Genomic DNA, 19,292 nt, shown 5'->3' with positions numbered 1-19,292 from the left:
AACACATGTCATGACACGGCGAAACGTGCGGAAACAAGGGTGGGTTTTCCCGTTATTTTCTCCCGTCTCCGATGACCGATTGAGCCTAAATTTTCACAGGTTTGTTATTTTATATATTATAAGTTGTGATATACGAAGTGTGGGCCTTTGAACAATACTGTTTACCGAAAGTGTCCAATGGCTTTAAACTTGCACATGGTTATAATGGTTATGTAATTTTTCATGGGGAGTCATGTTTATCTCTTTTATAAACATGTGATGTCACAGGTCACATCGTCTATATGCCCCATGACCTCTTGACTCTGCAAACAACCCCCTTTCGGTTGTTCGTCAGTGAGCTCAAAGCCGCATCGATGATCTTTAACTTAAAGCTCGCCGGGAAGGATTATTTATGCAATCTGCAAATTGGGACGTCTTCTAGTCAGAATTCTTTTCCTCTGGAGCTACAAGGAGAAATCTCTGCATAAAACACGTCAGTGAATCTGTAGTGGGTGAAAACAATCAAGAAAAAACGTTAAACAAATTATCATGGTCCAAGAAAAGGTGAACATTTAAGGAGGTTTAAAGTAAAAGCTGGGGGACAAGTTCTCTTTCAACACCGGTTTGGCAGAAAGTTCTGCCCCCCCCCCCCGCCCATTATGAAGAATGGGAGACTTTGTAACGCTAGGTGGCAGCAGACTTACCAGGTAAATTTACATTGTTTACGTAGTTCTGAGCATGCGCACATTACCGATAACAATGGATTTTACCTGGTAAGTCTGCTGCCACCAAGCATCCCAAAAGTCTCCCAATTTCACCTGATAGCGCCCTCTTTTGAATCGCTTTCTTTCAACCTGTGCTAACCAACCGTATGGTGTACACGCACACAAAGACAATTCCCCATAGACATCTACTGGTACATTGACTAAAATGCGTTGCATTATTCTGAAAAGGGGGTTTATTGGGTGCGTTCGTTTAGCTTCCCTGGGTCGACCCCGGTGTGTGACGGTGTTTTTTCCAGGACGAACATGTGCAGATAGTTACCCACGTTCGTCCTGGAAAAAAAAACCGCCACACACCGGGGTCGACCCAGGGAAGCTAAACGAACGCACCCATTGTTACCATCAGTAAAATCCCTCAAAATGAACGATCTAATATTATGAGAGAACAATACTTTTGTAAAATCGTGAAACTTGAAAAATCCTATTATAAACTTCTAACACAGTATTTTTTCTTAGGTACATTGATAGTGTTTACATGAGTGCAGAGGTAAGTGTTTACATGAACAAAAAAACTGCGGACCGTGGACCGTTTACCATTAGTTCGTTGGAATTGTTGATTTCCAGTGCAATGTATATTAATACTAATATTTATACAGTTGCATGCACTTTGATCTAATGCCACGATCAGACGTGTAAAGTCCGTTATTGTAAATTAGCCGCTAAATGCACACCGAATTGCCGTTTAGCAAATAGCATCGCCACCATTAAACGTATTATAAAATAATTATAAGTCGTAATTGAATCTGATATGAACCGGATAGAAATTAAAAAAACAGCCAATGCGTCGCCATTTTGGAAATCTGTAAGTTATTAATTCAAACACATAGTCGCTGTTATTACTGACTGAAAGCTAGTCCTGCCTACATTATTATTGCGTGTGCAAGACGGTTAGGTCGTCATCACAGCAGTAGCCATTTTGAAACTCGCAACAGGAAGAAGCACTCAACCTATGAACAAAACCATTTAGAAGGCCTGTACCAAGTACGTATACAGAAAGCAATGTGTTTTCTGTTTTAAGAAGATGATTTTGATTTATCAGCTGCTTTTCTTTTTTCCCCACTTATGTCCACAATGTTATTTTTAAGGGCATTATATATTTTGGTTGAAAACTTCGCACGCGTTTGTAAAGTACTAACATGCGAAATTATAAATGGCGTCCGGTGACGTAAATGAACACAATGCAACCATACCATAAATTGCTACCATGCGAGATTCAAAATGGCGTCCGGTGACACCAATGCACACCAAGCAACCATAAAGTACTACCATGCGACATTAAACATGGCGTCCGGTGACGTAAATGAACACAATGCAACCATAAAGTGCTACCATGCGAGATTCAAAATGGCGTCCGGTGACACCAATGCACACCAAGAAACCATAAAGTGTTACCATGCGACATTCAACATGGCGTCCGGTGACGTCAACGAACACCAAGCAATCACAAAGTGATACCATGCGATATTCAAAATGGCGTCCGGTGTGACGCCAAGCAACCATAAAGTGCTACCATGCGAGATTCAAAATGGCGTCTGGTGACACCAATGAACACCAAGCAACCATAAAGTGCTACCATGCCACATTCAAAATGGCGTCCGGTGACGTCAATGACCCTTCTGACCTGACACAGAACACCCGGCGGCGGGGTACAAAAGTGTGTACATCAGTGGACGTTGACAGTGCATTGGACACGAGAGAAGAAGAAGAACGAGATCATAATGTGAAAAAGTATTGACGATAATAAAACAAAAATGTAAACAAATTACGTTACCCATTGCTTTCAGAAACCACGCTGGTTTGGACTGCCATTTGACGAATATAAAGTAGAACGGTATCCCCGATAGTGCGATGATGAAACCAAAGCCGCTGTCTGACGGGGACGAATACAACGAAGTAGCTACCACAACTAACGCACATGTGATGAAGATGATTGGCAGGATAATTGGAACCTGCAAAATAATCAATTCATCTATCAATTAATCGATTAGTAAAGTCCTAACCATTCTTGTTTTGTATTGTATTCGTTCCCGACATTATTAATTTTGATGTGTGTTATACCATGCAATAAGATGATTTGCATGGTGATTGGAACCTCATTAAATGAGTCATTAATCGATCAACAAGTCAATAAATTGGTTCTCACCCAAATCCCCATAATGTTTATTTGTTTACCTATTCGATGTACTATTAATGAAACCCAAACCATTCGAAACCATACACACATCGATGTCAGGGTAAAACCAAAATTGATGTTCTTTATTCCCGATGCAAAATTAACATATATGAACATGTGTCCAGTACCTTAACAAATGTAAATAAACTACACAGGTTTCCTAAAGTGTATTGCTTCAACAGCTACCTGAGCGGAATGTTTTCGACGGAAATGTTATTTTAACTTGTTTAAAATGCACTTGTTCATTATTTTAATGTAATTTTTATATGTGTACACTTCTGAATTCGGCGTAATTATCGTTTAAAAAATCAAGCCCCAACCTAAAGGTTTTGAAAAACTAAAAACACTTGTCAGGCAGTTTGCAACAACGCGGCTTTACAAATTGGAGCTCCCAACTATGACGTTTTGAGAGTGCTTTCTCAAATCTCTCAGAAAAGTGCTGAATAAGGGCATTCGAAATTATTGTTTTTTTACACAATTGAAATCTATTTATAGTCATATGACTCGATTTTCTTGTTCATTAAAAACATTTTAAGTGAAATTCAGCAAAGTTCACGACTTGACATTTTCGTTCAAGCCGGCAGGTCTTTCAGGACACAGGTGTCATGACTGCGACTCGAACCCACACTCTGTTAAATAAAAAGAGACACCAGAGTTTGAATTCGGTGCTCACTGCTCTTATAACAGCAGCTAGACCACAACACGCCTTTATAGCATCTTTACTTACCTTGAATGGTCTGTGTAAGTCAGGGTACTTCCATCTTGAGTAAGGTATAACAGCGACTGCGACGGAGACTAACAGCCACGTGGTGAAGCTCATGTAGTCGACAAGTTGCTGTATATTTCTACTCATCAGCATGGCCACTGCTATTGGAAACTAAAAAAAGCACATTGTATACCAATTTTTAAAGACTTTATTATTGTATTGCCGTATCAGATTGTGCAGTTTTGTGTAAACACTACGACTCGTAGTCCTGATTTGCGTACGTTGGTCAAGAAGAAACATACTATTATAGAAACGATCCCTAAAAGGATGATCTTGTGTCATTACTCAAATTAGTTTTTAGCATTTTAAACTTACTTGGTACCGAGCAATGGAGAACTGTTGATAGTATAAAACATTGTGAGAAACAGCTCCCTCTAAAGTAACGTAGTTTTTAAGAAAGACGTATTTTCTCATTATACCCTAGTAAGGCTTTTGAAAGAACACGATATTTTTGTGCCATTAGGTTATACTTCTTTCATAATTATCTTGCAACTTTGATGACCAATCGAGTCCAAATTTTCACATTGCTATTTATGCATAAAATGTTCTCTGGCAATTACCAAGCGTGTCCAGTGCCTTTAATGAGTAGATGGGCGCAGTGAAAACAATTTAATAGCGTTTGTCCCTTTTCAGTTCTCACAAAATATAGACAAACTCATCAAAACTCCCAAACACAATTGAGTAATTGCCTTGCTCAAACTTACAGTAAATAAAACCATTCACTTACGGCTGCGATTGCTGCAGGAAGAGGTGTCTTATTATGTACATGGATCATTCCCAGAATGCGAGGCATACAATGCTCACGTGATGATACCATTAGAATCCTGTATAAGATAAATCGGTTTTCAACATTAATGATAGAAATCTACGCAGCCGAAATCTGACCATATCGCTCCGAGATGTTATGACCTGCACCGTACAAAGCGTTCATGAAACCGCACCTTTACGTTGGGCTTAATGGCTCTTCACACTTTTCTTCAAGGCGCACACATTTGTTATACCCTAGTCACACACCAAAGGCAGAATGAACCAGAATGCCATCGGAATGAAAATTCTGTGTATATTCCTGAATGTTCGAAGTGCATTATAAAACATCTGAATGACTGAGTGCATTCCAAATATCTGGTCCCATTCTTGGGCTATTTATTTCAATTTATTTATTTATTTATTTAATGATCTGTATACAGGATTCAAAAATCAGCACAAGAGCTGTATTACATTATGGTCCTGCTCATTGCTCATCACTTTCATGTACCCTTGTCCGGTAACAAGAGTTTCTAACTTATAGCTATAACATTCCATCTAAACACGTCATAACAGTAACATTTAGGCCCAGTTGGAGGCAAGTCATTGCTTGGCTGATGAGCAACTTCCCGCTAGAGGTTGCCGCCCTTCTAGCCCACCGACCAAGGAACAATCCCAGGCATGCGAACGGCTACCAACCCGGCTGATTAGTAATTCCCTATATCCGGTTATAAAGAGAAGAACACAAAACGCCTTAAAAACAAAGTCCTAAAAAAAGAACGTCAAACAACAATGTGCCTCGCAAATCCGAATATCTCAGAACCGTTTACTATAAAAAAAAAAAGTTTTCAACCCATCTTTTGAAAACAAACTCCATGGAAAAAAAGTCTGACAACAATTTCACCTTAAAAAACGGAATACATGTTTCTAGAATCGATTTCTTTAAAAACGGTTTCAACCTGGGGTGGATTTCACAAAGAGTTAGGACTAGTCTTGTCTCGAGTTAGGACCAGTTACTCGTCCTAACTTAGGACTACCCATGCAATTTGTCATCTCCTAGGACTAGTCCTAAGTTAGGACTAGTCCTAACTCTTTGTGAAATCGACCCCTGATTTGCTTAAAAACAGAGTACAAAAAAAAACGTCTGAAACGAATTACCTCGCAAAGCTGAATATCTGTCCATTGATAGATCCGATGCAGGATAAGGGTACGGCGATGGAGATGACGAGAGCCCAGTTACCGAGAACGCGTGAGCTGAACGTCTAAAAAAGAAGAAAAAAGGCACAAAAAAATGTCAAAGCCTACATCCATCAATGTGTGATCTAGACTTCATGAAAACAAGATCTTCTGAAGACCACTAGATTACACTACTTGAAACGTCGAGGAGAACCTAACCTGCAGCTCATTTCAAAACATACCTAAGAAGAGGGTCAAACTGGCTTTTGGACTCTGAACTAAGGTAATGTATAAGATAAGGAGACCGCTAACATAGATATCTCAGTTGGTAGAGCTCATTTAAAAAAATACCTTTTAGAGGAGAGTCTGGCTTTTAACTGGCACCCTTAAAGTCACCTGGTTTTTTTTTTCAAAATAAAGCTTTTGTCACTAATATATGTGTTTTGATGAGTGGAATGTGAATAAACAGTTAACTAAGGTTTTAAAAAATCAGTTCTTATGTAAACACAATTGCAAAGTACATGTACGGACCAAGTCGTGAGCTTGTACGTTTCAAAAAAAATGTTTTGTTTTTTCCGGCAATGCCGACCAGGTGTATTGCTGCTGAATGCAGAAAATCATTTTTTGAAATGTACCAACACACGACTTGGACGTACATGTACATGTACTTTGCACGTGTGTTTACTATACGCATTGCAGGCAAAGTCTGCCTCGATTGACGTCACAAAAGGGGTAGGCGGAGTCAGCCCCCAAACAACTTTATATATTTTTTAAACATATAAATCGTGACAAACAATTACTAAAAAAATTGTTTTATTGTTCGTAAGCATATACTCTTATGTTTGAAAGAAATACAATTCTATTTCCAGGTGACTTTAACTAAGATATTTATAAGATATGGAGACCGCTAACATATGGCCTTTTCGAAACCATGGCTTCAGCTTTGGATTCATTCGGCTTGAGGCTCCGTTCTCAGCAACTATTTCCCCAAGCACATCAGTTGTTACTAACCAGGGCAACGGCTTCCGCAGACAGTACCTCTAGCGGATCTAGCACCACGAAGTATGCCAAGTTGACCAATAGGTACGTACTGGTGACGAATATCATTGATATAATGATTCCTAGAGGGATATTCCTGCATATAACAAATCAATAATTGAAAGAAATTATCATTTCAGTTATCTTTGGAGATTTTATTGTGATACAATAATATGTTTAGCCAGGGAACATGAGTGAAAAATTTATTGACAACATCGGGATACCGTCAACATTAGGGCAACAATCCCGCCCCAAATGCTTGGGCGCCTTTGCGAACGTTTCGTAAAACCATTCCATGTACAGTTCCCACTGACAAAATTCATTCTCTCCCCCTGCCCCCCGCCCACCGCTCTCTGGAACGCAAAAGACCGAACGATCAGAACCAACATAAAGGGGCAGGGGGTGTCACGGAGTGATATAAGTTTTTTAAAGAATTACTTAAGTTTCCTCAGTTTGCTGGCCGTTATGTATAATACAGGAAGAAACAAGGTTTTAAATAGTTATGGCCAAAGCGCCGCAATCATGACTTGGCATTTTCTTGTCATTGTGTTCAAGTTCTGTAAAGGTTAGTAAACTTTTGGGGCAGTTTAAAGGTTCTGATTGGCCAAGAAGGCATCGGATGTTTTAAGGCATCTTTTATGTTAAAGGTTTGGAATGCGTGCAAGTCACGAGATCTTACAGCGGGAATGTATTTTGTGTTAATTTAAGGGGAACAGAAATTTAGGTGTGTGACTTTGCATTTTGAGATTCCCGAGGAGAGGACTCTGTCAGCCTCGACGATCGAGTTATTGAGAACTCCTGTATTTTGCTTATGGGTTATTGAGTGCCCTGTATACAGTCATCCAGCCTTAGTTGCATAGTTTTTTCAAACGCAGTTTGTTCTGGCGAGTGAGACACACCGAAATTTTGTTGAAGAGACCCGCCACTGTAGAAACCAGGATCGACAAATCGACCTGTAAGTAGCTATTGATAATGTTATTTATTTCAAATAGATTGTGTTAATGAAATTCAGTTTTGTTGTATTTAATTGTGGAACCCCTTCTCAATAGAACTGTGATTTACTTTGATTTAATTGTTCGAGGAAGTCGTGGAAAGAAAGTTTTGTACATAGCATTGATTTGAATTCATGCGTTAAAGATTGGAAGTGCGTTAAAGATTGGAAGTGCGTTGTCGAACTACCGTAAAGAAAACATTGATCATAAGTTGATAATGTGTTATTTTACTTTAAGTTTTGTAAATGTAGATTTGGGTGTATTTGCTTATTACAGGGTTTTTCCCGCAAGGGTTAAAACGCCACACTTGAGTTGATGTGCTAAACTGAGGGCTAACAGAAGGCCGGGCAGAGATACGACCCAGTGCCAAAGACTAGGAAGACGTGATGGGAGTGATGTTAAGCTAAAACCGAAAGAGACACACGCAGAGAGAAAGAGAAGATTGTAGTAACCGGCAACCATTAATGAAAGTCATTGATAGGACAACGTTTATTTTATTACATTTGTGAAGACACACTTTAATGTAAATTGTAAATAAATCGGTATTTTTTCTTGTAAATACAAACTTGTTTCCTTTGCCTTCAATTCTCTGTTTGTCCAACAACTACCAACAACTACCGAAGGTCATGGCCGCCGAGGTCGGGGAAAGACGACTCGGGGCGTGACAGGGGGCCCAACGAGATATGGCCAGGACTGTAGAACGCTCATATTATACCCGAGTATAGTTATATTTTGATAAACTTTACCTTGAAGGATTCACAATTTCTTCGGTAAATGATGGTAGAAACTGCCTGCAAAAATTAATCATAACGACATTGAAATTAAATAATCATTTTAAATGGTGGGAGAACTCACAAATACCTTTATTGAAAAAATAAAAAATAAATAAGTAGAAAAAGAGAAAATAATTAAGCGAAACATGTTAAAACAAAAAGGAACACAGGCATCTCCTTATAGTCTAATATAATATTTCGCACACGTTTCCGGATACTAGATTCCTGTGTCACGATCACATTAACACAGTCCCAAGTCATCCAGACTCACCAACTGACTCACATTGATCGTGACCCGGTTCAAACTTCATCATTTAAATGTTTCTAATGTGTTTGCACACCTGAGTCACATTAAGATACTTGTTGGTCAGCCTGACTCAGCTACGGGTCAGTAACACCGCGACCTTGACCTGCGTCTGATCTATCTTTCAAATGTTTTAAATTCTAACTCGCATCCTGAGTCAGATTGAAACATACTCATATTCAGTCTGACTCTACCACGGGTCAGTCTCACCGTGATCCTGACCTTGGTCAAACTTATCCTTCAAATATTTCTATGTCACCGTCTGAGTCAGATTGAAACATACCCATGCTCAGTTTGACTCTGCCATGGGTCAGTCTTATCACGACCCTGACCCTGACCTTGGTCAGAACCATCCTTTAAATGTATGTTACCTACATTCTGAGTCACGTTCAGACACCACCGATCAGTCTGACTCTGTCACGGGTCTTTCTCACCTTGTCCTTTACCTTGGTCAGACCTACTGTTCAAATGAAACCCGCATACTGAGTCACGTTGAGACACCCCGGTGAGCCTGACCTTGCTACAGGTCTGTCGTCACCTTTACCCTAAACCTGGTCAGACATATCCATTGTTCCCAACCCGCATTCTGAGTCAGATTGACATACCCCGGTCAGCCTGATTCACTACGGGTCAGTCTCACAATTACCCAAAACATAATCAGTTCTAGCCAACAAGATTACATAGTGAGATCTTTACCATCCAGAATAAGCGAAGAGACCAGAGTACATAGCTAGTGGTAGCTTGCTAAGATCCACGTACACAGCTGGCTTGAATGCTTGCTTTAGGTTACCAGTTTGACCTGCATTGGATAGAAAAACGAATAATAAACAGTTAAGTCCCCCTAAAAAGACCAGCAGCCGATTTGACGAAACGCTAGGATTAATCCTATTTCTAGTTAAAGGAACGCGTTGCCTTGGATCAGACGAGTTGGTCTATAAAAAGCGTTTTGTAACAGTTTTCTTTAAATTGCATATGATTGGAACGATGTTTTAAAAGTAGAATACAATGATCCACACAAACTTGCCTCGAAATTGCGTGGTTTTCCTTTTACTGTGCGAACTAACACGGTGTTAGTCGACGAGATAAAAGGAAAACCGTGCAATTTCGAGGCATGTTTGTGTGGATCATTGTATTCTACTTTTACAACATCTTTCTACCCATGTGCATTTTATAACAAACGCTTTTCAAAGACCAACTCGACCGATCCAAGGCAACGTGTTCCTTTAAGGATGAGTGTTTATACTTGTCCTAAGATTGGTTCAATGCGTTCTAACGTCTTCAGATTAACCCTAGCTTAGGAAAAGGTTCAATCGATGAATATACTTTGATTTAAACATTCAATTATTCTTCAGACAATAAACATTCATACAATGATTTATTCACCACATTTTATATCTCCCCTTAAGGTGACATCAAAGTCAGTTTTTGAGAAAATCTTTGAGACATTCATTTTAAAATTAGTTGTTTTGCTTTGCATGCAATGGATATTCAGCAAAATGTTCACGCACTGAATATTCTTTGATTGAGTGGCACAGAACATTTGGACATCGATTATAAGCAAATGCGTATTCGATGAATGTCCAATGAATATTCAGACAATGAACATTCATGCAATGATTTGTTCACCCCTACTTTTATCTTCCCCTAAGAATAATTTAGAGACATTCATGTGTATACCTAGCCACATGAAATACAATCCCGAGGCGATGATGAGAAGCAGCTCAACGACTTTAGCTACTGTAGAGATAATCTGAACTCGCTTACTCCATAGAACACTCACACTGTTCAACCAGAATATAGCCACTGGGAAACAAACAGTATTAACATTGATGATAATGAAAATATTAATAGCACTAATAATAATAACAATCAGTTTGTAAACAGCGCGCTTTGCAAATCCGAAGGGCGTCTCAAAGCGACCAAATTTTTTTTAGAATGAATTTAAAGGCACTGTATGGACACCTTTGGTAATTGTCAAAGACCAGCATTCTCGCTTGGTTTATCTCAGCATATGCATAAAAATAACAAACCTGTGCAAAATATTGGGCTCACTTTGGAAGAGAATAATGAAAGAAATAAACAAGATTCAGCTGAAGTATTTCAATATTTGAGTGAGAAACTACCTCTTTCTCAAACACCAAAACGATATTACTTCATACAATGTTTAGACAAACAACAGCTCTCCATTGCTCGATGCAAGGATAAGTTGTTATGGTAACAATTTAGTTTTGTAATAACCAATAGTGCCCAGTGCCTTTAAAGGGTTTTATGAATTTGGGCCCAGGTTAAGCACGATGACAGCGAGTGCCAACCGCATCTATGGCCGTAGCATTCACAAACGGACACCACTGAAATTTTAAACCCAAAAGCCGATCTTAAGAGAGTTACATTTCTAATCACTATGACATTTTAGGCGAAATAACTTTGCAGGATGCTTACTACTGTATTATAGACCCTTTCGCAAATACCTATTGCCCAACTGTTGAATGAAGTGCATGCTTTCTAGCTAGGCTGGCGATCAAACGTGATCGGCCTAGCCGGTGTAGCTATCTGGTCAGTATAGCTGGTCTAATATATTGGCGATCAAACTTGATCGGCCTAGCTAGACCAGCATGCACCTTATTGCGAAAAGGTCCTTTTTCCATAGTTATAACAAGGAGCTATTGGATAATAATTTTTACCCATATTCATTGACTCCAAAGTATGAACACACTTTTTTGTGACTGAGTCGCCACTTTTCAGTCGTGGAATATATATACATTACCTAGCAATAATACAGCCAGAAACTGAATCAAAAAGTACGGTATCTCGCAGTCTCCAAAAATAGGCTTCAACATGTAGGTGACCCCGGTGACTGAAATGACGGCATACTGTGCGGTGATAACGGCCACCAGGTTCGTCCACACTCGCAGGAATGCCGGAATGGCTCCGAACGTCTCTAGAATATACGTGAAGTCTCCACCGGACTTCGGGATGGTCGTTCCGAGCTCAGCGTAACAGAGCGCCCCGATGGCCGATAAAATCCCACAGGTGACCCACACCATGAGCGCCATCCCCACGCTGCCGGTGTTTTTCAGCACTCCTTTCGGTGAGATGAAAATTCCCGAGCCCACCACGGTGCCGACAACGAAAGCGATGCATCCACCGAGCCCGATCTGCCGTTCAAGAGTCACTTCGGCCCGGTGGAATTTGGCGACGTGCTCCGGCGATATCCGGACTGGTATTGGATCGTGGTTCCATCTCTTGATATGGGCTCTGGATATTTCAGTCTCGTGTATTGCCATGTGCAGGCCATCCATGATGACTCGTACAGATATCCACCCGTCGAAAGAAACAACAATCCCCCATGGAGTTTTGACAGACACTCAAAGCCGTCAAAACCTCAAGTCTGAATGGAACTATTTATTTTCCGAAACATCCCATTACTGACATTTTGAGTACAAAGGTGAGTCATGCAGTAGTTGTCTTAGATTAAGTCAATTTGTAACCGGTATACAAATAACAAAAAGCACACCTTGGACTGTTATTTTTATTTAAATATTAAAAACACGGATTGTCATTTTAGTAAAAACTCATTGAACCATAGTTGTAAAGCCGCGTCTATAGATTCTAAAGGTTATACGAGCTACAGTTAGCTCCAGGCTAAACTTAAGTACATGATTTGGGGCTAAATTTGATCAAACGTTGTTTATACATTGGCCCGGGCGCGAAACACCCAGTTTTATACAAGTTTATTGGGGCTACATTTAGGTGCGGTTAAATATTAGGTACAATGTTGGTGTAATTTTTAGATAATGCGATTGGGCTGCACGTCTGGGTCACATTTGGGTGGAAGTGTCGTGGCAGAGCGATTTCAGCAAACAAAAACTTGGTAAATAAAGGAAACACGAACCATGGAACGCTCTAAAATAAAATAAAAACATGCCCATGTTTCAGCAAACAAAAACTTGGTAAATAAAGGAAACATCGTGTTTCCTTTATTAACCAAGTTTTTGTTTGCTGAAACAATGCATGTTTTTATCTTATTTTAGAGCGTTCCAAGGTTCGAATTACTATAACTGATAAAAACTCTTTAGCGGTGAATCGAAATACACTTTTGATCTAATATGTTATGGTTGTTTGACACTGAAGGTTGTAGTTAAACAATAAATCGTATGGAATCGAAGCAAAAACCAACATAAATGTGACCCAGATCTATGTGGTCCAAACACTTATCTTATAGCTACACCAATATTGTACTTAAAAACTAAGTGTAGCCCAAAGTTATACTTTAAAAGTGACCCAGACATAAAGTACCCCAAACGCTTTACCTTAACGTTACATCAGCATTGCATCTTAAATTACCCCCAAATGCAGCCCAAACCTATACATAAATGCTACCTTTGCGTATATGTAGCCCCAACCCCTTATCAAAAAATCTACGCCTACATTCTTACTACATTCAGCCCTGACCTAAATGTAGCCCGAAACCTGTACCTTAATATGACCCATACATCTAACTAACCACAACGCTTTTATCTATTAACACCTATTGTATGTACATTCAACCCGGACCTAAATTTAGCCCCAAACTTTGGCTAACAACTTATATTAATATAGCGCACATAGTATATCTACCAAACAAGGTTTAACCAAATGAAAAACAATTACACCCCAAATTTTCTTAACTTGCCCTGCATCAAACAAGGTTGGGCCCGTGACAAAATTGATGTGTCATACATTAGAGCCGTCCCACTCGGAGCCGTCCCACTCGTTTGGATTTGTTTCTTCTTGTGGTGGAACAGTACCCCCCCATCCCATCCCCTATATACCTATTGCTTTAATACTACCCCCTTCATCAAGACATGAGGTAATGGGGCAAGTCAACAATGTGTTTTGCCTCATATTAGGATCCTATGTTATTGTACGGGATTTGATGCAATGCATGGTTAAAGGCAGTGGACACTATTGGTAATTGCTCAAAATAATTATTATCATCAAACCTTTCTTGATTACGAGTAATAGGGAGAGGTTGATAGTATAAAACATTGTGAGAAACGGCACCCTCTGAAGTGACGTAGTTTTCGAGAAAGAAGTATAATATCTCACAACTTCGACATCCGATTGAGCTCAAATTTTCACAGGGTTGTATATGATGAGATACACCAAGTGAGAATACTGTTCTTTGACAATTACCAATAGTGTACACTGCCTTTAATATAATTACAATCGGTCTTCAGTAACACCATGTGTACATTAAAAGCGAGACATGTTCTCCAAAAACACATAATCTACCAAACGAGTAGATACCCATACGGTGTTACCGCAAACCAAATAAATCATTTAATATGCGTGAGTAATTTTTTTGTGCAATGAGTTGGAGTGATCGTCCGACCATCTGTTTTTAAGTTAAAGGCAGTGGACACTATTGGTAATTACTCAAAATAATTATTAGCATAAAACCTTTCTTGGTGACGAGTAATGGGAAGAGGTTGATAGTATAAAACATTGTGAGAAACGGTTCCCTCTGAATTCGCCATAGATTTCGAGAAAGAAGTAATTTTCCACGAATTTGATTTCGAGACCTCAGATTTAGAACTTGAGGTCTCGAAATCGACCATCTAAACGCACACAACTCCGTGTGACAAGGGTGTTTTTTTCTTTCATTATTATCTCGTAACTTTGATGACCGATTGAGCTCAAATTTCCACAGGTTAGTTATTTTATGCATATGTTGAGATACACCAACTGTGAAGGCTAGTCTTTGACAATTACCAATAGTGTCCACTGCCTTTAAAATGATCGTACCACCAGTTTAGAGAAGAGTTCATATTCACCTGAGTTTGCTTCAGATAGCACAACTGTTTCGAGGGCCTGTATGACTTTGATAAGTTTAATAATATACGTTTTTGCAGGTTTGTTCTCAGCTTTATGTGGATTAGGCAGGCCTAAGGATGGTCATGGTGGAGAAAAATAATTTTGATATATTTTGGCTTCAACTGCGATATTTATTTTTACAAGAATTAATAATGAGAAAAAAATATTAGTTTTTATCTGGTATTTCCAGAACACAAACTACTCTTCACTACTTTCCCCTTGATAAACGAAACTATTTTGAGAGCGTTTGATCTCAGCTAAACAAATACTTACAAATACTTTGTCTGCCTTAAAAAAAATTGCCTGGTAAGCAAGTATTGACATTGTTGGTTTAATATGCACTTTGAAATTTTGCTGACGTCGAGGAAATAAAACCCAAACTGCTGATGCCGACGCAGGGGACATTGTAATCACAAGCTGATTTACTGGACCCGACGTATCCTTGGTGACGATCAACACCGACAGGTAAACACCCTGTTAAAGTAACATTACATAAAATGTCGTTTTTTGGCTAACAAATATTTGTTGTATTAAGCACTTTATGTAATCCACCATATACATAAACTGAAGCCTGTATAAGTTTGAGAACGATCGGCCATCTGGGTCCGAGTTTACGCTCACTGAGCGATAAATTCGAGACGGGAAATAAGTTTTATTTATTTCCCATCAAATTATGACATTTCAGACAGAAATTATTACAAGGGATGTTTAATTAGACGATTTGTTTTCTTAACCGATTCTGTGATGTTCCTTTAAAATGAACTCACCTAGAAATGGCGTACGTGTGTTTCGAGCAATTATGGCGACAACTAACGACTTTTGACCCACCAGTATCCGAGATAGGGGTGACGGTGGGAGGGGGGAGCAACAACCCAAGTGGTGTGGGTTTTTGTACTCGGAGGAGGGGGGCGCACTCGGGGGAGAGGGGGGGGGGTTGGGGTCGGTGAACTAAAACCCCTCCCCTTAGCCTGGTATGGAAAGGGAAGGGGCAGTTTTACAAAAAGGTTGTGTTTGAGGGATTTTGGCACACACTTAATTATTAAGCCGGTTGTTTTTTGTACAATCACAGATGTTTTAAATTTACTTGAGCACACACCTCTTTGCACCCATATTATGACAGCAACATTTCAATCATAGTCCTCACCAAAGTTACGGGGTGTACCCAACCCGAATAATAACCATCACGACTGGAGAACTGAAAAACATAGACTTGTTTAAAGTCTTTAAATGTCTATCGCGGTACAGCGTTCCCGTGACACTGGCGGTATTCTCGTGAGACTGATTGCACCTGCGAGACAACTGATCTCACGCCTTCGGTCCCATTTAATAGGGAGCGAGTAGGACCAGCAGCTTCGCGTGAGAGCAGTGATCTCACGAGAGTGGTGGTATTCGGTCGCAGAGACCTGGATCGTTACGAACCACCCCGACTCGACGCGAGCGCGACAGACCATTACGACTTGTCACAAGTCTAGAAAGCCACGGAATACATCTAAAGTAACACATGAACGCCACTGCTCCAATCAATTTGGGTTGATTTTCACAGTCTACCATTTTTGTGAAGAATGTAAACGCTGGTGTGATGTATATAAACGCCCTCTATCGACAGCCTAATTCCATAAGATTTCAATCACTTTCTTAACCACCTGGTTCTTCATCAATGTTCTTCAATAATTCCACGAAATCACTTAAAACCACAGATTAATCTTCATCCATCAACCAGTTAATTCCCCGTGCGTGCAGTATAAAAGTGAGTAGGACTTGTCTTATTTTGTTATCTCTAAAGATGGAATATTAGGAGACGTTTGTGGCCTGTTTATAAGTCACATGGCCTGCTCGGGAAACGTTTGTTATTTACCAGTTGCGATAGTTTTACCGTAGTTACAGAAGTTCCCGGGTATACGTTATCAAAGTTGTTGATTATTAAGGTTATATACTGGTGCTGTATTTCTTTTATGCTCGGTTTTATCCAGTTGCTCTAAAGGTTTACATGCCAGGACAGTACTGTTCCATTAAAAAGGAACACGTTGCCTTGGATCGGTCGAGTTGGTCTTTGAAAATCGTTTGTAACCGTTTCTTATAAAATTCATAATGGTAGAAAGATGTTTGTGAAAGTAGAATACAATGATCCACACAAACATGCCTCGAAATTGCGTGGTTTTACTTTTACCTCATCAACTAATACGGTCGGCCATGAATATGGGAGTCAAATTTTTGACTCCCATATAAATAGCCGACCGTGTTAGTTCGCAAAGTAAAAGGAAACACATGCAATTTCGAGGCAAATTTGAGTAGGTCGGTGTATTCCACTTTGAAAATATCTGTCCTATAACAAACGGTTATTTAACGCTTTTTATAGATCAACTCGTACGATCCAATGCAACGTGGTCCTTTAAGCCTTTCTTGTTATTGGATTATTTGGGTGTAAAGATTTATGGAGTAGAATATGGAAATTTGAGTCATTTTCTATTTTCCTTGTAGTACGGCGTTTAAAGGTACACTATTGGTACCTACTATAAAATAATTGTGAGCATGAAAACTTACTTGGTAACTAGGGATGGAGAGCTGTTGATAGTATAAAACATTGTGAGAAACGGCTCCCTCTGAAGTAAAGTAGTTTTAAATTATAAAAGACTTCAGCTGAAGTTTGTCATTATGCATCTTATTCTCATGCAAACTCGATGACCAATTAAGCCATAATTTTCACAGATTTGTTGTTTTAAATGCATATGTTGGGATACATCAAGTGAGAAAAATGGTCTTTGACAATTACCAAACGTGTTTGTGCCTTTAATTGCACACGATTCCGAAGAGAATAAAAATTCCCTTCTGTGTCTGTTGTAATCAAAAACCTTACGAATCTTGCCCAACTGTCATTTGCGTTTTTCATTTAAACTATATGAATTGTCACACAGTTCTGGCGTGACTGTAGATGGGGTTTCTCAAATATTGGGTGCGTTCGTTTAGCTTCACTGCGTCTACCCCGCGGTGCTCACTCAGGTGAGCCCCTGACAAGAAGAGCTAATCGAACGACCACTCACCGCTCTCGTAGTGACGTAGTTTACCTGGGGCCAGCCCCCGAGTGACCCACTCCACAAGCAGGGCACTGGGGGCTGACCTTGGTGAGCCCCTGGAATGACGCCAAAAGCTATTCGAACGCACCGGGGACGACCGGGGATTACGCAGGGAAGCTAAACGAATGCACCCATTATTATAAGCATTCTTGGCCCAAGTTTAATTTTGTTTCATTGTTGTTTACAATCAATTGTTTGTACTATACAAACAACATTGAAATTGTGTTTATAACAAATTGCTATTGATATTTTTTATTATCGAGAGGTTTGAAAACAATATTTTTTTGAAAAAGAGGTTTTCAATTGTTGAAATTTGGTAACAAGTCTCCGCTCTCTTTGCTAGACTTGTACAAATACTTCAATTACTTCATTTTATCCAAAACACACATACAACTGATGATAATAATAATTATTAATTAAGACAGTTTATTTTGTATTCGTTTAGAAAATCACTTGAACATGTCTTTGATTTCAATTTTAACAAAAACTCACTCATGTACAAGACGAATAAACTTGGACATTGCTTACGATATAACGACACCAATAATACTGTATTAATTTCGGTTAATGAGTATTCAGTACTTCTGTGTATTCCGCAGTTCTGTGAACAAAAACGCAAGCATAATACTCGTTGGATTCGAACCCGCGACATAATCAATAAGCTTTTTTTAAGATGGCAAACACAATGCTACGACACTATTAGGTTTGCTTAAATGTGTTTGTATACACCCAAACCAAACAGTGCACTCGTATAGTGTCCACCACTTCTAAAAAATGCTAACTCTGAAGCAGTGTCTTGCCAACTAAATTTGCGAGATAGCCCAGTTCCTAGAGGCAGTTCGAATCATAGTTTTAGACAATAAAACATATAATTATTAACAATAACTGTGAACTCAACTTTAGTAGTGCGTTGATAGAACATAATCTTACTATTTACAATGCGAATACAATAAGGTTTTAGAAGAAGAAAAATGCCACAATAAAACAAAATCATTTTAACCATACATAGTTTGGTACAATTAAGTTTTCATTTGATACAGTTTTATCACCATGTGCTGATCGAAAACTAAGTAATGGGACTGAGTTTGTACTTTGACAATAACTAAATTAACATCTCATTCCAGCGACTTGTTATTATGCATTTAACCAAAAGTGAAAAGATAAACGATTATGAGTACTAACCGTTTTTTGAATATATGCACTGTCCTGTTTTGCTCTTATTTATGATGTTACTTACTCAATTGTTCTACTAATTGAAAGCTTATGCAACTTTTGTCTGCTTGTTGGTTTCCCCCGTTCAAACAAGCAGTCAATGAATACGTCATGAACGCTTACATGCAATCTCTTGGTGGCGCTGTTGCTGCTTGGTACTGTGACGTACCAAGTAGTTGTAATATTAATTATAATACTATGATACTCTATTATTTTGTATGCAAGTCACCACACCCACAAGGCCCGAAGGCCACTTCAAGGCGTGGGCTACAAATCAATTATTTTCCAGAGGCCTTTGCCACCTACTCCTGGGTCTGAAACAAGGTTACCCCCTTTACGTTCCATACGACTGTAGGCTTGGGTATCATCCATCAGAAACCTAGTTGGTAGAGCAGTAAGCACTACCTCCCAAACTTTCAAGGCAAT

General features: G+C 39.3%; 1 protein-coding gene across 1 annotated transcript; it reads right to left on the bottom strand.

The window, feature by feature from the left end:
* Window positions 1-219: 219 nt before the first annotated feature.
* Window positions 220-12,026, bottom strand: LOC117289184 (cystine/glutamate transporter-like). The gene is made up of 10 exons (XM_033770183.1): window positions 11,492-12,026; window positions 10,405-10,530; window positions 9,424-9,526; window positions 8,397-8,441; window positions 6,632-6,755; window positions 5,603-5,706; window positions 4,428-4,524; window positions 3,662-3,811; window positions 2,533-2,710; window positions 220-482 (listed from the first exon to the last, which is right to left on the bottom strand). Exons 1-10 carry the CDS (start codon window positions 12,024-12,026, stop codon window positions 418-420), a joined length of 1,527 nt encoding a protein of 508 aa, XP_033626074.1. The 3' UTR covers window positions 220-417.
* Between the last annotated feature and the right edge of the window lie 7,266 nt (window positions 12,027-19,292).

The sequence above is a fragment of the Asterias rubens genome, chromosome 4 (assembly GCF_902459465.1).
Source record: "Asterias rubens chromosome 4, eAstRub1.3, whole genome shotgun sequence".
Taxonomy (NCBI): domain Eukaryota; kingdom Metazoa; phylum Echinodermata; class Asteroidea; order Forcipulatida; family Asteriidae; genus Asterias; species Asterias rubens.
This window is presented reverse-complemented; position numbering and strand designations above follow the sequence as displayed.